The sequence below is a fragment of the Apodemus sylvaticus genome, chromosome 2 (assembly GCF_947179515.1).
Source record: "Apodemus sylvaticus chromosome 2, mApoSyl1.1, whole genome shotgun sequence".
In the NCBI taxonomy this organism is placed as follows: Eukaryota; Metazoa; Chordata; class Mammalia; order Rodentia; family Muridae; genus Apodemus; species Apodemus sylvaticus.
In genome coordinates, this window is record NC_067473.1 from 148,368,284 (window position 1) to 148,392,798 (window position 24,515).

The window sequence follows — 24,515 nt, forward strand, 5'->3', positions numbered from 1 at the left end:
AGAAATATTTTTCATGTAAATTTTCAATTTTATCAGAAAATGCTTGTAATTCCTCTTTCAATTAATTTAGTAATGTTTTTTATGTCTACCATTTTATCTGCATTATTTTTCATGATAATCTTCAATTTTAACACGGTCTTCTATTTTATCAGAAATGTTTTCCATGTAAATCTCTAATTTTATCACAAAATATTTTTAATTCCACATTCAATTAATTTAGAAAATGTTTTATGTCTACTATCTTATCTGTATAATTTTTCATGATAGTCCATTTTAACGTGGCATTCTATATATTTTTTTAATTTTATCAGAAATACTATCCATGTAAATCTTCAATTTTACCTGAAAATGTATAAAATTTTACTTTCAATCGACTTAGAATTATTTTTATGTCTACCATTTTATTTGTATATTTTTCCATGATAATCTTCAATTTTAAGAGGTTTTTCTATATATTTCAATTTTATCAGAAATATTTTCTATGTAAATCTTCAACTTTATCAGAAAATATTTATAAGTCCACTTTCAATAAGCTTAGGAATACTTTTGTGCCTATCATTAGTATACCTATATAAAAATTTTCATGATAATGTTCAATTTTAACACGTTTTTCTAAATTTTTCTACAATTTTATCAGAAAAACTTTCCACATAAATGTTCAATTTTATCATAAAATGTTTCTACTTCGTTTTTCAATTAATTTAGCAACATTTTTATGTCTACCATTTTACTCTTTAATTTTCCATGAAAATTGTCAATTTTAACGTGCTTTTCTATACATCTCTTTTATTTTATCAGAAATATTTTACACGTAAATTTTCAATTTTATCATAAAATGTTTTTACTTCCTTTTTCAATAAAAGAACATGCTTTTCAAAAAAAGTAGAAATAGTGAGTAAAATAAAGAAAGGTAAAACAAAAGATTTCCTGGGGGAATCACCATCCCTGACTTCAAGCTCTACTAAGAGCAATAGTGATTTAAAAAAAAAAAGAAACAAAAACAACAAAAAAAACCTGTTTAGTATTGGTATGGAGACAGGCAAGAAGATCAAAGGAATAGAATTGAAGAACCAGATATGAACCCACACAACTATAGTCACTTGATATTTGACAAAGGAGCAAAAAACATACAGTGGAAAAAAGACAGGATTTTTAACAAATGGTGATGGATCAACTGGAGGTCAGCATGCAGAAGAATGCAAATCGACCGATTCTTATCTCCTTGTATAAAGCTCACGTCCAAGTGGATCAAGGATCTCCACATAAAACCAGATACACTGAAGCTTATAGAGTAGAAAATGGGGAAGAACCTTGAACACATGGGCACAGGGGAAAATTTCCTGAATAGAACACCAATCGCTTATGCTCTAAGAACATGAACTGACAAACGGGACCTCATAAAACTGCAAAGCTTCTGTAAGGCAAAGGATGCTGTCAATAGGACAAAACAGCAACCAACAGATTGGGAAAAGATCTTTACCAATCCTACATCTCTTAGAGGGCTAATATCCAATGTATACAAATAACTTAAGAAGTTAGACTCCAGAGTGTCAAATAACCCAATTAAAAAATGGCATACATTTTTTACAGACCTAAACAGGGAATTTTCAACTGAAGAAACTTGAATGGCTCCAAAGCACCTAAAGAAATGTTCAGCATCCTTAGTTATCAGGGAAATGCAAATAAAAACAACCCTGAGATTCTACCTCACGGCAGTCAGAATGGCTAAGATGAACAACTCAGGGGACAGCAACTGTTGGAGAGGATGTAGAGAAAGAGGAACACTCCTCCATTGCTCATGAGATTGCAAGCTGGTAAAACCACTCTGGAAATCAGTTTGGTGGTTCCTCAGAAAACTGGAAATAGCACTACCTGAGGACCCTGCTATACCACTCCTGCACATATACCCAGAAGATACTCCAACCTGTAATAAGGACACAAGCTCCACTATGTTCATAGCAGCCTTATTTATAATAGCCAGAAGCCGGAAAGAAGCCAGATGTCCTTCAACAGAGGAATGGATACAGAAATTGTGGCATATATACACAGTGGAGTACTATTCAGCTATTAAAAACAATGAATTCATGAAATTCTTAGGCAAATGGATGGAACTGGAAAATTTCATCCTAAGTGAGGTAACCCAGTCACAAAACAACACACATGGTATGCACTCATTTATAAGTGGATATTAGCCCAAAAGCTCAAAATAAACATGTTACAATTCACAGACCACAGGAAGCTCAAGAAGAAGGAAGATCAAAGTGTGGGTGCTTTGGCTCCTTAGAGAAAGGGAACAAAATATTCATCAGAACAACTATGGAGACAAAGTGTGAAGCAGAGACTGAAGGAAAGACCACCCAGAGACTGTCCTACCTGAGGATTCATCCTATAAACTATCACCAAACCCTAAAACTACTATGTATGACAAGAAGTGTGTACTGAAAGGAGCCTGTTATGGTTGCCTTTTGGAGAGGCCCTGCCAGAGCCTTACAGATACAGAGGTAAATATTAGCTAGGAACCATTGGACTGAGCACGAGGTACACAATGGAGGAGATGGAGGGCAGAATGGAGGAGCTTGGAGGTGGGGGGTTGCAGCCCCGTGGGAAGAACAAAGATGTCAGCCAAGCAGACTGCCCAGGGCTCTCAGGGACTAAGCTATCAACCAAAGGGTACACATGATTCCAGCCAAAAGAGTGGCAGAGGAATGCCTTGTTGGGCATCAGTGGGAGGAGAGGTCCTTGGTCCTGTGAAGGCTCATAGAGGTCCCAGTGTGGGGAAATCAAGTGGGGGTCATGGGAGTGGGTAGGGTGGAGGAGCATATTCTTAGAGGAAGGGGATGGGAGGATGGGTTGTGTGTTTTGCGGGAGGGGGGAAACCAAGAAGGAATAAAACATTTGAAATGTAAATGAAGAATATATTCAATAAAAAATAAGAAAGGGATAAGGTAAGAAGGGAGCAGGGTTATATAGATGAAAGAAGCACAGAGGAATAGTGTGTGAGGAAAGAGAAGTTAGCAAAAAATTAGAAAAAAATTCCAATACTGAAAAAGTTAAAAAGCAGGAGGGGCAGGTAAAAGTAAAAACAATAAAGCAAAAACAATAAAATACTACTAAATATATGGGGCGAAAAACAGGCAAAGCAAAAAAATAAAGAAAAAGAAAAAGAAAAAAGAAAGAAAAACAGGAAATGTGAAAAGAAGGAAATATGGTCCAATAATAAAGATAATTCATAAACAAATTAGATTGCCATATGAAGTGTAATAAACAATTGAAAATTTTAAAAATGAAAAAAAACCTGCTAAATGAGAGTGGGAATCACTCGAGAGAGAACAAAAAATGAAAAGGTGGGTTGTTGGAGAATTCTTGTGTCCTCAAAACTTGAAGACTGGGAGTTATGCATGTGCATGTATGTGCGAGTGTATGCGCATGTGTGGGCACATGTATTGTGTTCACCAGAACTGTGTTCAAGCTGGTAAATTTTTTTGTATACCAGCGATCACTACTGGTCATATTTAGTTTTGAATCCTGTGATCTGGAGCAAGTTTTCTCAGAGATAGTGTTAAACTGGATGTCTGTGGAGTGTGGGAATCAAACTGTAACCCTGAGGTGATTGTCTTGTGTTTATATTTATAGAGCAGTCACAATGCTGGAGGTTTACAGCTCTAACTGTCAAATACATCTGTTGAATCAGAGTTGTTGGGTTCTACAGTTTGATCCACCTACTGACCTCAGCTCAGAGCTACCAGACTCAGGATATTTATCCCTTGATGAGATCTGTTTAGGATCTCCAAGGCTGGGGTATCTGACATTACAAAGTCCCCAGCCAGAGTTTGCATCCCTTTGTCTCAGTTTCTGACCCTCCAGTGGTAAAGACTTGATCCAAGAAAGAGCCTTTCCTCACCCAGAGGCAGTAGCTAGTCAAACTGAGGCCCCACGACCTGGGGCAGTTAGTGATCTCCAGCCGTTGGGCTACCTCTGCTTTAACTAGATTTTCTTTCAAGATGGCACCTGGCTATTGCCCTCCGAATCACAGAGCAAAATAAAATGGGCTTTTCCTCTACTATTAACATGTCTGCCACAGGAATCCCATGTTACCAAGGCCCACAAACAGATTCAATACTTACAGGTGTGTCCTGAGAGTTGATTGCCCATTTTCATTTAGTTTACATTTGAGGAAAGTTCCCATTTCTTCTCCTCCTGCAGGAGACTTTAATGAGATCATGTCCTGTTTATTTATCTGCATTGTCTTCTGCTTTCTACCCTATTCTGGTGTCCTTTTAATGCCTTGCGCCATTCCAATACTTTTCCTCTATTTCTCTTAGGGATATGAGTTTTTTCTTATTCCAACTTCCTGCCTCACTGGCTCATGCAGAGACAGCTTTAACTATCTTCCCTAGAAGCCCTTTGTTTTTGATATATAGTCATAGATGTGTATGGGCACAATATTATATTATGCTCCGATGCATATGTGCATTGTATTGACCAATTGAGGGGAATTATCACATCTATCACTTCAGATGTTTATTTCTTACTAAAGGCATAGGGGTACAGCTTAGAAGAATGGGACAGGTTCCACAGATCAAACCTTCATACACAGAGGTTCCTCCCTCCCCTCTGTGGAAGACTGTTGGCCAGACTCCAGCATCTTCAAGCACACTGTTTCCCATGAGCCTTACAGTTACATTTTTTTTCATAGTTGCCCTGAATTCAGACATCAACCTCCCCTAAAATTCTTTAAAGAAAGGGCAATACTGGGAATTATTTCCATAGCTCGATACAAAGTACTTTTACAAATTAAAAAAATATTTTATAGACTCCTACTAGGCATGTAAACTCTTGAGCATATCATCCTATCTACTTGTGTGTTGTATCCATTGATCAATCTCTCTCCATCCTCCTGTTACTTCCAGCTTCTGAAAAGTATATTTCTATTATAATTTTTCTTCATTTGTGAGAATTTCATACATGTGTACAATGAAATATTATCATACCCACTGTGTATTTCCCTCCTCCAACTTTCCCCATCCTTCCAACATGTTCCCATCAGTTTAATCTCCTTCTTTTCTTCCTCCTCTTCACCTTTTATTTTTCCTCTTCCTTCTCATAATCTACTGAGTCAGTTTAATGCTGTCCACATGTTCATGAGTTTTGGGCCATCCACTGGATTATGGGAAACCTACCAGTGGGAGCATTCTCGAATAGCCTGGTTCTATTTCCCCCATCAGTTTTCAATGGCTAATAGCTCCCTGTAAAGGTTGGGACCTGGAGAGTACCTCTCCCATTTTTTGCCAGAATTGTGGCTAGCGTGTGCAGTTAACCACAACTGCTGTAGATAACCACAGCTACTATGAGCTCATGATTACAACAACCATGCCATGTCCAGAAAATAGTATTTCACAGCATCCCTTCCCAGCATCCTGCTCTGACACTCTTCCAGCCCCCTCTTACAGTGTCCCCTGAGCCTTGGGTCAGATGTGTCTCTCTGCAAAGTATGCTCTTGCTTTCTATAGAAAAATGCCATGTTTTCTATTCCACATTATGAGTTAGATTATATGATATTTTCCATATGTTTATGAATTGTTTCACTTAATGTGATCCCCAGTTTAAATGTATCCAAGTGACCACATTGCACTATAAATGCCTGAATATAATTTCACTGTGTATATATAGCACATTTTCTATACTGGCTGGTTTTGTGTGTCAACTTGACAGAGGCTGGAGTTATCACATAGAAAGGAGCTTCAGGTAAGGAAATGCCTCCATAACATCCAGTTAAAAGGCATTTTCTCAATTAGTGATCAAGGGGGGAGGCCCCTTGTGGGCGGTGCCATCCCTGGGTTGGTGGGCCTGGGTTCTATAAGAGAGCAAGCTGAGTAAGGCAGGGGAAGTAAGCCAAGGAGGAGCAACCCTCCATGGCTTCTGCACCAGCTCCTGCATCCTGACCCGCTTGAGTTCAAGTTCTGACTTCTTTTGGTGATGCACATCAACTTGGAAATGTAAGCTGAATAAACCCTTTCCTACCCAACTTGCTTCTTGGTTGTGATGTTTGTGTAGGAATACAAACCCTAAGATATTCTCTTTGTCCATTTTCTGGTGGAGATATGTTAGATGTGTATTTTGGTGATTGTTCATAGTGGTGGATAAAATATGAGAATGCAGGTATCTCAACATACTGACTCCAGTTTCTTTGGAAATACACCAGGCAGTGTAATTCCTGGCCAAGTTGGTAGCTTTGAGTTTGTGTGAGGAACTTGCTCCCCATGCTGTCCTCCACAATGTGTATAAAATTCCTCATACCCACTCACTAAGGGAATACCTTACTGTGATTTCTACTTCTTTTTTCCCTCCTCCTCCTCCTCTTCCTCCTCCTCCACCTCCTTGTCCACCTCCTCCTCCTCTTTCACCTCCTCTTCCTCGTCCACCTCCTCTTTTACCTCCTCCTCCTTGTACACCTCTTCCTCCTTCACCTCCTCCTCCTTCTCCTCCTCCTCCTCCTCCTCCTCCTCCTCCTCCTCCTCCTCCTCCTCCTCCTCCTCCTCCTCCATCTTTGTCTGTCTCTGCTTCGTATGTATGAATACACTCTCTTTGTCTTCAAACACATCAGAAGAGGCCATCTGATCCCATTATACATGGTTATGAGCCACCAAGTTGTCACTGGGAATTGAACTCAAGACCCCTGGAAGAGCAGTCAATGCTCTTAACTGTTGAATCATCTGTCCAGCCCCAAGCAGCCTTTTTTTTTAAAAGATGCATTTGTTGTGTTGGTCATATCTTCTCTGAATACATTTTAAAACTGGATTATATGGAAGTGTCTTTATGGTATTAAATTTAATCCATTAGAGTAGGTATTGGTATGTGATAAGAAATAGGGTCTAGCTTTATTTTTCTGCATGTAGATAATGATTTGTCCTGCCAATATTTATTAAATGCACCATCTTCTCTACGGTGTATATTTTTTAACTTTGTAAAAAAAAAAATGAGTTGTTTTCTGCTGGGTGAGTTACATTTCTAGACTCCCTGTCCTGTTCCATGTGTCTAGAGGTAGGTTTCCGCGCCACCTCCACTAATTTGGTTACTATTGCTTTATAGTATATTTGAAATCAGGTAATATGGTATCTTCATCACTTTTCTTACTAAGAATTGTTCAAAATTGCTTTGGCTTCCCAGACTTTTAGGATTTATTTTATTTCTGTAGACAATGCCAGTGTCATATTGATATGGATTACATAAATGCTGTAGAATGATTTGGGTAATATAAATATTTTAGTAATATAACTAATTTATAAATATTTGAAATCTTTTTATTTATTTTTTTCCTCTTTAATTTCCTTTCTGTTCTTTTTGTGTGTGTATTATATGGTGTATGTTCTATATGTCTAGATGCAGGCATGTGAGTTTGGACTTATATACATACACATACATGTAGAGCCTGGGAAAGACATCAGTTGTCTTTTGTTATTGCTATAAGATGGGGTCTGTTACTGAGTCAGAAGGAACTCCTCCAATTTTTTAGCCCTGCCCCCCCCACTGCTGTGTGCTGTGCTAAGATTACTGGCCCTCATAGCAACCCCCAAACTTCTTAGGTGAGTGCTGGAGATTCAACCTCAGGTCCTCATGTTTGGGGACAAGTGTTCCTACCCACTAAGCATGTCCTCAGCCCTCTTCAACTCTTTATCATGGTTTTACTTTTCCACTTTAGTAGTCTTCCAGCATCTCCATTAGGTCCATTCCTAAATATTTGCCGTATTCCCTTTGAAGCCAAGGTAAGTAAGGGGAATCTCAGCCTCAAAAGCACATTTTCTCCTTTGTGAGAGCATCACCAATTATGAACAGTTGTGTTTTTGACTCTGGGTTAGCAATGGGTACTTGACTCAAAGGGTATTTTTCAGCACCGAATTTTAAATGATTCTTCATTTAGTACACTAGCTGTTGATTAGCTTAGATACATAGACTCACTTTTGGACCTCTGGCTTCTGTTCTTGTTTTTTGTTTTTTTAAACTTATTTTCCATCATGACTCATCCATGTAGTTCCCCACATGAATGTGTTGCTAGTATTTTTTTTCGTGATCTTATCTTTGTTGATTACAGTAAGATGAAATCTCAACATTGGATTTGCATTTCTCTAATTACTAAGGAGGACTACTTCTTTAGATAGTTCTTGGCCATTTTTATGTTTTGTTTTAGAACTCTCTGTTCAGATCCATGGCTCATTTTTTAATTGGTACATTTGTTTCCTTGACTCATGTTTTCTGAGTTTTTTATAACTCGGGATATCAATCCTCTGCTATAGGAAAAGCTGGCAAGATTCCCCCACTCTCTGACGGCTTACTCTTCAGTCAGTTGGAGTTTCTTTAGATGTGCACAAGATTTAGTTTTGTGAGCCCCCACTTGTCAGTTGTTGACCATAATTCCTGGGTAAATGGATTCCTAAGCAGAATGTCTTTCCCTCCAGCTATATCATGTATGATACTGCCTTGTTTTCTTCTAGAAGTTTTATATTGAGGTTTTTTGATCCATGTGGAATTGATTTTCTGTGCAACGTGATAGAGGCAGCCAAAGGTTTTTTCTGATCTATTGAGATGATCGTGTGCTTTTGTCTTTAAGTGCATTTATATGGTGTATTATAGTTATTTACTTATGTTGAACTGACCCTATATTTCCAGAATAAAACTAATTTATCTAAGGTGGATATATGTCTATATTCAGCTTGAAAGTATTTCATTGAGTATTTTTATATGTATGTAATACTGGCCTGTAGTTTTCTTTCTTTGTTGTGACTTTAACTGCTTTTTATATTAGATTAATACTGACTTTGTAGAAGTTTGAGATTATGCCTTCTCTTTCTTCCTTCCTTTTTCTTCCTTCCTTCCTTCCTTCCTTCCTTCCTTCCTTCCTTCCTTCCTTCCTTCCTTCCTTCCTTCCTTCCTTTCTTTCTTGAATAGTTTAAGAAGTATTGTTTGTTTATCTTCTTCAATGGTCTGGTAGAATTCTGATGTGACTCTACTTGGACCTGAACAGTATTTCTTCAGACAGTTTTTGAATATAATTTTGATCTTAATATTTGTAATAGGTTATGGGTTTCTTCACCATTTTACTTTGGTAATTTGGATGAATTTAGAAATCCATTCCTTTCTTTTATATTTTCCAATTTGGGAGAATGTAGGTTTTTAAAAATATTCCCTTCTTTGGTTTCTGTCATATTTCCTTGTTCATTTCTGATATTGATTTGGGCCATCTCTTTCCTTCTTTTGGTTAATTGAATCATATATTTTTCAATCTTGCTTATCTTTTAAAAAGACATATATTTTATGCATATGAGTGTTTTGCTCATGAGTATGTCTGTGCACCATGTGTGTGCATGGTTCATGCAGAGTTCAGACGAAGGTATTGGATTCCCTGAAGCTGGAGCTTTGGATAGTTCTGAGAGACCATGTGGGTAATGGTGTAAAGCCTGGGTCCTCTGCAAGAAAAACGTATGATCTTAAGTGCTGAGTCATCTCTCTATTCCTTGATCATCCTTTCAAAGAACCTGCTCTTAGGTTCATTCTTAGTATTGTCTTTTATTCTATTTCATTCATTTCTGCTCTAATTTTTGTTATTTCTTCCTGTATGCTAGATCAGGGTTTTTTTTTTTTTTTCAAATTCTTGAGTTGCATCATTAAGTCATTTATTTGTACTGTTTCTGATACTTAAATATAGACTCTCAGAACTACAAATGCCCTGTGCAGGACAGTGCTGGACAGTACAGGCCAGTGCAGGCCAGTGCGGGACCGGGAGGGACAGTGTGGGACAGTGTGGGATTGTGCTAGAATGTGCAGGACAGTACTGGACAGTACAGGACAGTGTGAGACAGTGGAGGACTGTGCAGGACTGTGTAGAACTGTGCAGGACTGTGCAGGATAGTGCAGGACAGTACAGGACAGTGAAGAACAGTACAGGACAGTGCAGGACAGTACTGGACAGTGCAAAACAGTGCAGGACTGTTCAGGAAAGTGCTGGACAGTGCTGGACAATACAGGACAGTACTGGACAGTGCAGGACTGTGCAGGACAGTTCTGGACAGTACAGTAAGTACAGTAAGCAGTACAGTACTGTAAGCTGTATTGCATCATGGTCAGGAAGAGTTTATGGGATTATTTTGATTTTTCTGAATTTGTTAGGTTTTGTTGTTTCCCAGGATATAGTCTGTTTTAGAGATTCTTCCTTGGGCTTCAGAGTAGATTATATATATTTTTTGGTTTTTGAATAGCATATTCTGTAGTTCTATTTGATGCACAATCATTTATTTCTGATGTTTCTCCCCTTCCCCAGATAACCTATCTATTGGATAAAGTTGAGTACTGAAATCACCTATTAGATAAAGTGGTGTTGGATTTTACTTGTATGTTTAAGTCTCATAGTATGTCTTTTATGATATTGAGTATACAAGAGTTTGGTACATATGTGTTTAGAATTGCAGTATCTTTTTAGTTGTTTCTTTGTTTAGAATAAAGTGCCCTTTATTTCTTCTGACGAGTTTTAATTTGAAGTATATTTGATCAGATATTAGAATATCTACAAATACTTGCCCTAGTTCTTGCCATCAGTTTAAGGTAGAGCCTCTCATTAAAGTTAAGAGACATTTTTTGGAGACAAACAGAAAGCTGGATTTTATTTCTGTCCATCAAGTTAGTAAGTATCTTTGATGGGTGAGTTTAGGTTATTAACATTTAAAGTTATTGAAAGGTACATAATGAGTGTATTATTATTTGATTCCTGTTCATGTTATTAGGAATTATAGCTTTATTTCTTTGCTTTATGAAGTGTCTTCTTAGCCCTGTCTTTAGTCTGAAGGGTGGCATCCAATTTTCTCTGTAGGCTTGGTTTGATGGGCATGCATTCTTTTGACCTGTTTGTATTATAGACCAGTTTTCCTTTTCCTTCAACTATGACAGATAGTTTTGCTGGGTAAGGTAATTAGGTTGACTAGGATAAGGTAATGGTTATTCCTGGTTGTCAACTTGATTGCATCTAGAATGAAATACAATCCAGAAATGGAGGGCACACCTGTGATCCAGATCTTGAGACTGTATGATACAGGCTTCTGACATGTATTATTATTATTATTATAATTATATATTTGCTTTGTTTACATTTCAAATGTTAACCCCTTTTCACATTACCCCACTGAAAATCCCTTTCCCCTCCCCCTCCCCCCCTGCTTACCCCTCCTTTATTTCCTGACTTGCATTCCCCCATTCTGAGGAATCAAACCTTCACAAGACCAGTGGTCTCTTCTCTCATTGAGGTCTGAAATGGGTATCTTCTGCTACGTATGTAGCTGGAGCTGTGAGACCTTCCGTGTGTACTCTTTGGTTGGTGGTTTAGTCCCTGGGAGGTCTGGCAGTACTGGTTGGTACATATTATTGTTCCTTTTGCAGGGATGCAAACCATCCTTCAGCTCCTTGGGTCCTTTCTCTAGCTGCTCCATTAGGGACCCTATGTCCACTCTAATGGTTGTCTGTGAGCCATGGGTGTTTTGATCCACTTTCCAATAAGGATCAAAGTATCCACATTTTGGTCTTCCTTCATCTTGAGCTTCCTGTGGTATATAAGTTGTATATTGGGTATTCTGAGCTTTGGGCTAATAACCACTTATCAGCGAGTGCATACTGTGTGTGTTCTTTTGTGATTGGGTTACCTCACTCAGGATGATAGTTTCTAGCTCCATCATTTGCCTAAGAATTTTATGATTTCATTGTTTTTAATAGCCGAGTAGTACTCTGTTGTATAAATGTACCACATTTTCTGTATCCATTCCTCTGTTGAGGGACATCTGGTTTCTTTCAAGCTTCTGGCTATCATAAATAAGGATGCTATGAACATAATGGAGCATATGTTCTTATTACATGTTGGAACATCTTCTGGGTATATTCCTCAGGTAGTGCTATGTCCAGCTTTCTGAGGAACCACCAAACTTATTTTCAGAGTGGTTTTACCAGTTTGCAATCCCACCAGCAATGGAGGATTGTCCCTCTTTCTCCACATCCTCTCCAGCATTTCTTGTCCCCTGAGTCTTTGATCTGGGCCAGTCTGACTGGTGTGAGGTGTAATCTCAGGGTTGTTTTCAGTTGCATTTCCCTGATGATTAAAGATGTTGAACATTTCTTTGGGGTTTCTCAGACATCTGCTATTCCTCAGGTAAGAATTCTCTGTTTAGCTCTGTACCCCATTTTTTAAGAGGTTTATTTGATTCTCTGGAGTCTAACTTCTTGAGTTCTTTGTATATATTGGATATTAGCCCTGTATCAGATACAGGATTGGTAAAGATCTTTTCCCAATATGTTGGTTGGCATTTTGTCCTAGTGACAATATCCTTTGCCTTACAGAAGCTTCGCAATTTTATGAGGTCCCATTTGTCAATTCTTATTTTTTTTTTTAGCAAAGAACAGAGTTTATTTAGGGCATGGAGAGGGGAGTTAAGAACATAGTAGAGGCAGAGAAAGGCAGAGAGAAGGAGAGAGTAGAGAAATAAATGTCAGCCATGACCACGTGGAGGGGGAGGGAGGAAGGGAATGAGGAGAGAGGGAGAGGAAAGGGGCAAGAGAATAAAAGAACCCCATTTGTCAATTCTTGATCTTAGAGCATAAGCTATTGGTGTTCTATTCAGGAAATTTTCCCCTGTGCCCATGTGCTCCAGGTTCTTCTGTAATTTCTCTTCTGTTAGATTCAGTGTATCTAGTTTTATGTGGAGGTCCTTAGCTGGTATAGCAATTCTAATAGCAAATAAAATTGACTTTCAACCTAAAGTAATCAAAAAAGATAAGGAAGGACACTTCATTCTCATCAAAGGAAAAATCTACCAAGATGAACTCTCAATTCTGAACATATATGTTCCAAATTCAAGGGCACCCACATTCATAAAAGAAACTTTGCTAAAGCTCAAAGCACACATTGCACCCCACACAATAATAGTGGGAGACTTCAACACTCTCATCAATGGACAGATCAGCAAAATACTAACTAAACAGAGAAACAGTGAAACTAACAGAAGTTATCAACCAAATGGATTTGATTTGATACAGAACATTTTATCCTAAAACAAAAGAATATACCTTCTTCTTAGCAACTAATGGTACCTTCTCCAAAACTGACCATATACTTGGTCACAAAACAGACCTCAGCATATATAAGAAGACTGAAATAATTCCATGCACCATATCAGATCACCATGGACTAAGGCTGGTCTTCAACAACAACAAAAACAACAGAAATCTTACATACACATGGAAACTGAACAACATTCTACTCAATGATAACTTGGTCAAGGAAGAAATAAAGAAATTAAGACGTTTTAGAATTTAATGAAAATGAAGACACAACATACCCAAACTTATGGGACACAATGAGAGCAGTGCTAAGAGAAAAACTCATAGCCCTGAGTGCCTCCAAAAAGAAATTGGAAAGAGCATACACTAACAGCTTAACAGCACAGTTGAAGGCTCTAGAACAAAAAGAAACAAATATACCCAAGAGGATTAGATGGCAGGAAATAATCAAACTGACCTGAATCTTTTTTTTTACTTTCTTTTTTTTAATTGATATATTTATTTACATTTCAAATGATTTCCCCTTTTCTGGACCCCCACTCCCCGAAAGTCCTATCAATCCCCTTCCCTCCCCATTTTCCCACCCAACCCTTCCCACTTCCCTGTTCTGATTTTGTTCTATACTGCTTCACTGAGTCTTTTCAGAACAAGGGGCCACTCCTCTGTTCTTCTTGTACCTCATTTGATGTGTGGATTATGTTTTGGGTATTCCGGTTTTCTAGGTTAATATCCACTTATTAGTGAGTGCATACATGATTCATCTTTTGAGACTGGGTTACCTCACTTAGTATGATGTTCTCCAGCTCCATCCAGTTGCCTAAGAATTTCATGAATTCATTGTTTCTAATGGCTGAATAGTACTCCATTGTGTAGATATACCACATTTTTTGCATCCACTCTTCTGTTGAGGGATACCTGGGTTCTTTCCAGCTTCTGGCAATTATAAATAGGGCTGCTATGAACATAGTGGAACATGTATCCTTATTACATGCTGGGGAATCTTTTGGGTATATGCCCGGGAGTGGTATAGCAGGATCTTCTGGAAGTGAGGGGCCCAGTTTTCTGAGGAACCACCAGACTGATTTCCAGAGTGGTTGTACCAATTTGCAACCCCACCAGCAGTGGAGGAGTGTTCCTCTTTCTCCACATCCTCTCCAACACCTGCTGTCTCCTGAATTTTTAATCTTAGCCATTTTGACTGGTGTAAGGTGAAATCTCAGGGTTGTTTTGATTTGCATTTCCCTAATGACTAATGAAGTTGATCATTTTTTAAGATGTTTCTACGCCATCTGAAGTTCTTCAGGTGAGAAATCTTTGTTTAACTGTGTACCCCATTTTTTAATAGGGTTGTTTGGTTTTCTGGAGTCTAACTTCTTGAGTTCTTTATATATATTGGATATTAGCCCTCTATCTGATGTAGGATTGGTGAAGATCTTTTCCCAATTTGTTGGTTGCCAATATGTCCTTTTGATGGTGTTCTTTGCCTTACAGAAACTTTGTAATTTTATGAGGTCCCATTTGTTAATTCTTGATCTTAGAGCATATGCTATTGGTGTTCTGTTCAGAAACGTTCTCCCTGTACCGATGTCCTCAAGGGTCTTCCCCAGTTTCTTTTCTATGAGCTTCAGAGTATCTGGCTTTATGTGGAGGTCCTCGATCCATTTGGATTTGAGGTTAGTACAAGGAGACAAGGATGGATCAATTGTATTCTTCTGCATGCTGACCTCCAGTTGAACCAGCACCATTTGTTGAAAAGACTATCTTTTTTCCATTGGATGTTTTCAGCCCCTTTGTCAAGGATCAAGTGGCCATAGGTGTGTGGGTTCATTTCTGGATCTTCAATCCTGTTTCATTGATCTGCCTGCCTGTCACTGTACCAATACCATGCAGTTTTTTAACACTATTGCTCTGTAGTATTGCTTGAGGTCAGGGATACTGATTCCCCCAGACTTTCTTTTGTTGCTGAGAATAGTTTTAGCTATCCTGGGTTTTTTGTTATTCCAGATGAATCTGATAATTGCTCTGGAGATTTTGAGGCATAGTAGTGTTGAAAAGCTTAAGCCCAGATAAGGTAGTATATGCATTTAATCTCAGGAGACTGGGGCAAACAGAATTTTGAGTTCAAGGTCAAACTGGGATGAAGCAAGTCTCAGATCCAGGCCTGGTGGTACACACCTTTAATCTGTGCCACACCTCCTACTGGAGGCCTACATGATGACATTGGAAGAAGGAAGATTCAGTCTTCTTCTGCTTGGACTTACTTGCCAGCATGTGTTGGAATTTATTTCTTCAGGATTCCAGTTTATACAGAAGACCAGGTGAAACACCTATCCTTGTGGACTGAGCAACTTTAATTTTCTATCCTTTATGTATGTCCTTGATCTCTTTGGTAGAATTTATTATTGTTCTTTTAAACTCTGTTTCCTGGGATTCATCTAAGTAATTCTCATCAGAGCGTGGTCTTATGGAACTAGTAGGTTTCCGGTGGGACATGCTATCTTGTCATTTCATGGTGGTTCGTGTGTGTGTGTGTGTGTGTGTGTGTGTGTGTGTGCGCGCGTGCGCGCATGCTTTTGTGATGTGAACTGCTTTCATTGGACACATGTCTGAGGTGAGGATTCAGCCTGCTTCAGGTTGGGCCGAAGGCCATATATATCTTCTATAGAAGTGGTAAGATTGGGTCTAGGCCTGCCAGCAAGGAGATGAGACATGGGTAGTCTAGGGTCAGGGGAGGTCACCTGGCAGTACTGGTAGGTGTGTGAGCTAAATTTCCAGCACTGAGGGGATAGCAGGAGCAGACTTGGTTCTCAGACTCACTAGGCAAAGCCATACAGGGGTTGTGTGTTCAAAGCTAGGTCTGGGAAAGTTGTCTAGAAAGGCTTAATTGTGAGGAAATCCATAAGGCAAAGGCAATGCAGGAGCTGTGCACCTGGAGTTTGTGAGTTTGGGCTGTGCCTGTGAGATTGGAGTGAAATATAAACTTTGAATTATGACATTTAGGGACAATCGTGAACCCTAAGGAAATTCATAAAATTTTATTTGTGTTTGTGCAATGACTTAGTTCAAGAGGCAGGCATGACACCTCAGTTCTGTTATCACTGGACTCAGTTATCTAAAGCAAAGTAAAACAGGTGGCAGTTCAAGCCATCACATGGAGATTATGTCACATGTCCTTATTTTGTCACATGACCTTATTTCAAAACAAACACACATTTCAGAGGCATTTCTTCTAAAGACAAGACAGAATATAATTCCATTATATTCTGGAAATTGGGACTAAAAATTGTGCAATGTTAAAAACTAAGCAACAGAAACATTGGCTTTAAAGTAGGTCATTGATTAGCAAGACCCCTCTCAGCCTACTATGTGCATGGTACCCAGAAACTGGTTCAGAATAGAAATCAATCATATGCAAGCTTGACTCTGAGAGACTGTCATGCAATTGCAAAATTTGGAAGTGCAAGACTGCACATCTTTAGGATAGTAGCCATCTTGGTGTTTTAGAGAATGAATTAAGACACTACATAGTACATTTCAGTTTCACATTCAAAAGAGGCATTCTCATACAGATGAGCCAAGTTACAGGAAGAGAAATGGAGAGGACACCCACTAGACATATTTTACAAGGAGAAAGGATTCTGTGATCATCTTTACTTCAATGACTCCCTGGGGGAATGTGGACAGAGCATTCCTAATCTCCACTAATATTTTCAAAGCTTCAATTAAAATAAAATCATTAATTGTTCTAATTACTTTACCACAACTGATAAATAATTATTATGTCTGCTAAAGCATGTTTATGTATGGAAGAGAGCACAATTAAAATCATTTAGTTCAATTAATTTCAGAAATTTCAAGCATACAGTTACCACTTGGATGAAAATGTTCAATAACTTTTGCCATTAAAATCTGTTGCCAGGCTGGACAATGATGGAGCATGCCTTTAATACCAGGATTTGGGAGTCAGAGGCAGGCAGATCTCTTCATGTTCTAGGTTAGCCTATTCTACTGAGTGAGTTCAACACAGTGAGGTCTACATAGAGAAACTCTGCCTCGAAAAGCCAAAAAAGGAAACAAAAAAAGATTGCCAGAAATATGTGGAACAGCACACACACAACATTAAAATGTATTTATGATGTGACAAACACCTGCATTTTATGGAGTGATTTACACGGAAGGTTTGTGAATTCTGTGGCTCTCAAGTGCAGAGGTCCATGTACTGATTAAAATGGAGAAAACACAATTTCTGATGTTTTCCACTCCAAGAACATGTGAAGCTTTCTTATCCTGATATTTTTATTCTGCACAGAGTCTCCCTCAGAGCCTGGTGGACCTGCTTGTTGCGCAGGGTGTAGATGATGGGGTTCAGAAGGGGTGTCACTACTGTGTTCACAAGAGCAGCCTCTCTGTTGGATTCAAGCCTACTCATTTGCCTTGGTTTCACATATATAAACACACAGCTGCCGTACATCAGAGAGAGGACGATGAGGTGGGATGAGCAGGTGGAGAAAGCTTTCTGTCTCTCCTTGGCTGATGGGAGACGCACAATTGTGACTACTATGCTGCTGTATGCGATGGTGGTTATGATGAGGGAGGACAGAAGGATAATCAAAGCAAGGGCGAACGTCAGAGCTTCAGCAGATCTGGTGTCAGAGCAGGAGAGGTGGATCAGAGGGCTGATGTCACAGAAGAAGTGTGGGATGACATGGGGGCCGCAGAAGGATAACCGTGATACCTTCACGACTAGCCACATGATCAGGGTGAAGGTGACAGCAAGACAGGCCATGATTAGGAGGGTGCAGGTCCTCAGGTCCATGATGGTGGGATAATGCAGAGGCTTGCAAATAGCCACACACCTGTCCACTGACATCAGAGCTATGAGAAGAAAACCGAATGCCCCGATAAATAGAGTGACAAAGGCTTGTATCAAACAGGCAACAAAGGAAATTGTTTGTTTCCCTAAAAGAAATATAGCCAGCAACTTGGGAATAACAGCACTCGTAAAACAAGACTCCACAAAGGAGAAAACACCGAGAAAAAAGTACATGGGGCTTTTCAGCCGGGCGCTGATGCAGACGATGGAGACAATGAGAACATTTCCGGTGATGGAGGCCAGGTATGCCAGCAGGTTCAGAGAGAAGAGAAGTCTGCCCAGGTGCTGGGCAGCAGGAAATCCCTCCAGGGTAAATTCCTGGACAGTGGTCCTGTTTTCCATTCCCACTGTCTAAGACAATTTATGGTGGAAAGATCACAGAGAGCAGAGTTGCGAGGTCATTCAGCACCTTGTTCGTGGTGTGAAGACTAATGTGACGAAACTGTTCCTCTCTGCTTTTGACAGGAGTCTGGGTCTTCTTAAGTTTAACTATATGTCATAATTATTGGCATTTTATTCTTAGGTCTGAGCATTGCTATTCTCACCATAACCTCTTACACTACTATACTGGCCACCTGAAGTCACTGTTCCTCCTGTCCCCACAATATCATCAGTATTAGGTTCCTGCCACCTCTGTTTCACCACGAGGAGAGATCAAAAATTTCAGATATCAGAGGTATTAAAGCCTGCATTCTAACTGGGCTTTATGGAATCCAAAATTCCTGCTTCTTCTCAATATTTATGACAATGAGTTTTTAGTGCATTCCATTTATATTTTTATTGTCACTATAACTCTGTCGGGGGATATATGTGGGGATAAGAGGACAATTTGCAGGACTCAGTTGCTTCTTGCACCCTATATGTCCTGGAGATCAAATTCATGCCCTCAGATTTGGTGGCAAGTACCTCAACTTGCTGAAGCAATATTCTCTTTAGGAGAAAATATCCAACTGACAGTCTCGTAAAGCTATGTGGGAGCTACCCTCCACTGATGCCACTTTCTCCTTCTTCAGGTAATAGTAATGACCTATGGTGGGCCTAAGGGCAGAGAGGCTCTAGACAGATGTGTTTCAGCATGACCACTAACATAAAGGCACTGAGATGACCATGCACAAGGGATCTCACCAGTACAGGGTAAGCCAAGGACATAAGCTTGTTCCTCTGGGCTCCACCTTAGCACATAGGTGGATGCTGGTGGAAGTTTTTCACAGCATAAACCCACCAGGAAGAATGATCCAGACACATTTCACTGTCCCCTTCACTCACGGTGACTTCATCATTCTCTCTTCTATCAAATCTGGGGGTTAAGTTGCTGGTGGTAAGGTGGAATATGTGTCTGTCCCACACCATCGTCACCAAGATCTGGGTGTACTGTGTACCTCATTTTCCTTCATGCCTCAGGACCTTCAGAGCAGCCTAAGGAACAATCCAGCATGCTGCTTGCCTTTCTGGTGAGCATCTGGCCTTTCCTCCACATGGCTCTCTCCTTTGTAATCCCTCAGAACTTAGTGTGAAATTGTCTCTTTTGGATTATACCAAGAATGTAAATCTCCAAAAGCACAAATCTAATATGTCTTTGATAATTTCCCCACAAGAATTTGGTCACTAGCATGATGTCCCTAGGCAGGGAACAGGATGCCTCAGGGCTCATTATCAGTGGAGGGAATAGAAAGGAAATGTCATGCACAGCTGGGCTCCCGAGAGATTTTTAATTGGTCACTTTCAAGAACAAGATAGAACACTGTTTTCTGTCTGAGGTGACAGGTAGTGCCTGCTGTCCTCTGCTGAGACATTTTTACTTGAATTTCCTGAGGTTCTCTCAGATCTCAACTTGGATATTTAACTATTTATTTGAGGTCAAAGTTCAGCCTTATATTTTCTACATGTAGTGTGTGTACTGAGGCCAGAGCAATGTAGCTAAATGTAAATATGTGATCATAGATGATTGGTCCTGGCCTTTTGTTTCTGACAGACTTATGGTGAAGGTTCAGAAGAAAGATGTACGGGAGAGAGTGGATTTTACCTTGTCTGTCCACTTATGTATGGGATAATTGTTTTACTTATATTTTAATTTAGTTTAATTTTATCAGTAATCAAGTAAAGAGGAAATTAACAAATTCAAGGTTAATATTTTAACACATGCATGTGTGGTCACCAGCCACTGATGTTTTTATCGGCAGAGTATTTTCTTGCCTGGCCCAGCCTCCTTATTGAGGGAAATGCAATTCCTACTTTCTCATAGAAATAAAGGGAAGGCCAGGGTTCTCCTAACATATCAAATCCACCTAATCTTTGCCATAGAGATAGAGATAGAGATAGAGATAGAGATAGAGATAGAGATAGAGATAGAGATAGAGATAGAGATAGATAGGCATATATCCTAAAATATCACATTGTGCTCTGTAAATACAAACAACTATTATGAGTCAAATCAATGTGTGTGTACACAATTTGGTATATATTGTTGTCTTAGGGATTCATTGCTGTGAAAAGACACTGTAACAATAATAACCCTTATAAAAGACAACATTTAATTGAGGCTGGCTTAAAATTTTAGAGATTTAGTTCATTACGATCATCGCAGGAATCACAGCAGTGCACACGTAGAAAGAAATGTAACAAAGTGCTTCCACATACTAGAGAAACGTGATTCATCATCTCCCTGTGTTTGTCGTATTCTACTTAAAATAGTATCTAGGCTTATTCAGGCCACTGAACATATCATAATTTTATCTTAGTAGCTGACTAATGGATCAAAGTATGCATCTGTAATAAGTGAATCTCCTTATAATGAATAGATGTAGTTAGACATTGCTGGAAGGCATATGAGACTAAGGAGGGAGAAGCTGTTGCTTAGCATCATTCGATCTTGGGGCTTCTTCTCTTGGTTACCTCAGATTGGCTTCTGGAAATTGATCTCTACTTCTGGAGCTTTTAGATTTGCCATAAAAACCAGGGATCACACATACAAGATGTAGATAATTTAAGTTGGAACTGAGCTAGAAGAAACTTCCTTGCTAGATAGCTTCTGAAATTCCAGAAGATACTATACTTGCAAACTGAGAACAAAAGGTGTTCACTTGCCTGTCACTGTACCAATACCATGCAGTTTTTAACACTATTGCTCTGTAGTATTGCTTGAGGTCTGGGATACTGATTCCCCCAGAAGTTCTTTTACTGTTGAGAATAGTTTTAGCTATCTTGGGTTTTTGGTTATTCCAGATGAGTTTGAGATTTGCTCTTTCTAACTCTGTGAAGAACTGAGTTGGGATTTTGATGGGGTTTGCATTGAATCTATAGATTGCTTCTGGCAAAATGGCCATTTTAACTATATTAATTCTGCTATCCACGAGCATGGAAGATTTTTCCATTTTCTGAGGTCTTCAATTTCCTTCTTCAGAGACCTGAAGTTCTTGTCATATAGATCTTTCACTTGTTTGGTTAGAGTCACACCAAGATTCTTTATATTGTTTGTGACTTTTGTGAAGGGTGTCATTTCCCTAACTTCTTTCTCAACCTGCTTATCCTTTGAGTATAGGAAGGCTACTGATTTGCTTGAGTTGATTTTATAACCGGCCACTTTGCTGAAGTTGTTTATCAGCTGTAGGAATTCTCTGGTGGAGTTTTGTGGGTCACTTAAGTATACTATCATATGATCTGCAAATAGTGATAGTTTGACTTCTTCCTTTCCAATTTGTATCCCTTTGGCCTCCTTATGCTGTCTAATTGCTTTAGCTAGAACTTCAAGTACTATATTAAAAATATATGGAGAGAGAGGACAGCCTTGTTTATTCCCTGATTTTAGTGGGATAGCTTTAAGTTTCTCCCCATTTAGTTTGATGTTGGCTACCACAAGTGGACCAATGGAATAGGATTGAAGACCCAGAAATGAACCCACACACCTATGGTCACTTGATCTTCGACAACAGAGCTGAAAACATCTAGTGGAAAAAAGATAGCCTTTTCAACAAGTGGTGCTGGTTCAATTGGAGGTCAGCATGCAGAAGAATGCAAATTGATCCATTCTTATCTCCTCATACTAAGCTCAACTCCAAGTGAATCAAGGACCTCCACATAAAACCTGACACACTGAAACTAATAGAAAAGAAACTGGGGAAGACCCTTGAGGACATGGGCACAGGGGAAAAGTTCCTGAACAGAACACCAATAGCTTATGCTCTAAGATCAAGAATTGACAAATGGGACCTCATAAAATTACAAGGTTTCTGTAAGGCAAAGGACACTCTCAAAAGGACAAAACAGCAACCAACAAATTGGGAAAGGATCTTCATCAACCCTAAATCTGACAGAGGGCTAATATCCAATATATACAAAGAATTCAAGAAGTTAGACCCCAGAGAACCAAATAACCTTATTAAAAATGGGGTACAGAGCTAAACAAAGAATTTTCACCTGAAGAAATTCAGATGGCTGAGAAGCACCTTAAGAAATGTTCAACATCATTAATCATTAGGGAAATGCAAATCAAAACAACCCTGAGATTTCACCTCACACCAGTCAGAATGGCTAAGGTTAAAAACTCAGGAGACAGCAGGTATTGGTGAGGATGTGGAGAAAGAAGAACACTCCTCCACTGCTGGTGGGATTGCAAGCTGGTACAACCACTCTGGAAATCAGTGTGGCGGATGTTTAGAAAATTGGACATGACACTTCCTGAGGACCCTCCTATACCACTCCTGGGCATATACCCAGAGGATTCCCCAGCATGCATTAAGGACACATGCTTCGCTATATTCATAGCAGCCTTATTTATAATAGCCAGAAGCAGGAAAGAACCCAGATGTCCCTCAATGGAAGAATGGATACAGAAAATGTGGTATATTTACACAATGGAATACTACTCAGCAATTAAAAACAATGAATTCATGAAATTTTTAGGCAAATGTTTGGAACTGGAAAATATCTTCCTAAGTGAGGTAACCCAATCACAAAGAATACACATGGTATGCAATCACTGATAAGTGGATATTAATTAGCCCAGAAGCTCTGAATACTCAAGACACAATTAGCATATCAAATGATTCCCAAGAAGAAGGAAGGAGAGGGCCCTGGTCCTGGAAAGGCTTGATCCACTATTGTAGGGGAGTACCAGGACAGAGAAATGGGAAGGGGGTGATTGGGGAATGGGTGGAGAGAAGAGGGCTTATGGGACATATGGGGGGGGACCAGGAAAGGGGAAAGCATTTGGAATGTAAACAAAGAATATAGAAAATAAATTTAAAAAGAAAAAAGAAAAAGATATCTGACAAAATAGACTTCAAACCAAAATTAGAAGATATAAGAAGGCTACCTACTCATCAATGGAAAAAAAAAATCAAGAGGACATTACAATTTTTAACATCTATGCACCAAACACAAGGGAACCCAAGTTGATAACAGAACCACTACTTTAGCTTAAATACATGTTGACCCTCACAAACTACCCTGATAGTGGCAACATCAATATTGCACTCTTGCAAATAAATAGGTCATCCAGAGTAAAACTAAAAGAAATTCTGGAATTAACTGATATCATAAACCAAATGGACCTAACAGATATTTATAGAACATTTCATTCAAACACAAAAGAATATACCTTCTTCTCGGCACCTCATGGAACATTCTCCAAAATTAACCGCATATTCAGACACAGAGCAAGTCTCAACAGATACAAACCAATTGAAATAACACTCTGCATCATATCTGACCACCATAGATTAAAACTGGATATCAACAAAAGAAAAAAACCAGAAAGATTACAAATTCATGGAACAACTCATTAGTGAATGAAAAATGGGTCAAGGAAGAAATCAAAAATGAAATGCAAGAATTTCTAGAAGTGAATGAAAGCAAATATACCACATAACAACAGACACTGAGAAAATCAAGAGAATCATAATTCCCAAACCTGTACTCAACAATATTGAAAAATCTAAAAGGAATGAATAATTTTCTTTATACATATCACTTACCAAAGTTAAATCAATGTCAGATAGTTTTGTATTAAACAGACCTATATCCCCTAGTAAAATAGAAGCAGTAATGGAAAGATTACTACTGTAAAAGAGCTCAGGCCCAGATGTTTTAGCACAGAATTTTGTAGCCTAAGATTTTTCAAAGTCGACTTTATTTAGAATTTTTTAACACTTCAACCTTCCTTCTAGCCCACCAACCAAAGTAGGGAAGAAGATAGTTAATAGGACAAAGGAGTTGTGGACCTGTTTAGAAATAGTTACTTGGGAGCAATTCCAGTCTTCATTATCAGGATATCAGCATTCTAGTTCAAAAGCTAACAGTGGTTCAATCCAGCAGAAACCACAAAGTTCCACCAAAAGTAGCTGGAATACTGTCGGAAGTTCTTCAGTACATTTCTGTCTATGAAGTCATAACAAGAAAAGAACAGTGAGAAACAGTCAAGAGCTGCATGGTGAGTGAAGCCAGAGAAGCCCAGTGAAGCCTTACAAGGTGTAGCGATGTAAGAAAATCCTTTCACTGTCTACTGGGTTCTACTTATACTCTTTCCAAACATCATGTGCCCTCTCAAGTGTCTGCT

General features: G+C 39.0%; 1 protein-coding gene across 1 annotated transcript; it reads right to left on the reverse strand.

Moving 5' to 3' along the window:
* Positions 1–17,371: 17,371 nt before the first annotated feature.
* LOC127677598 (olfactory receptor 6C74-like) lies at positions 17,372–18,304 on the reverse strand. The gene has a single exon (XM_052172646.1). The coding sequence runs from the start codon at positions 18,302–18,304 to the stop codon at positions 17,372–17,374; it is 933 nt and encodes a 310-aa protein (XP_052028606.1).
* Between the last annotated feature and the right edge of the window lie 6,211 nt (positions 18,305–24,515).

Excerpts from the sequence above, each read along its gene's own strand:
- LOC127677598 (XM_052172646.1), bottom strand. The coding sequence starts at position 18,304 with ATGGAAAACAGGACCACTGTCCAGGAATTTACCCTGGAGGGATTTCCT.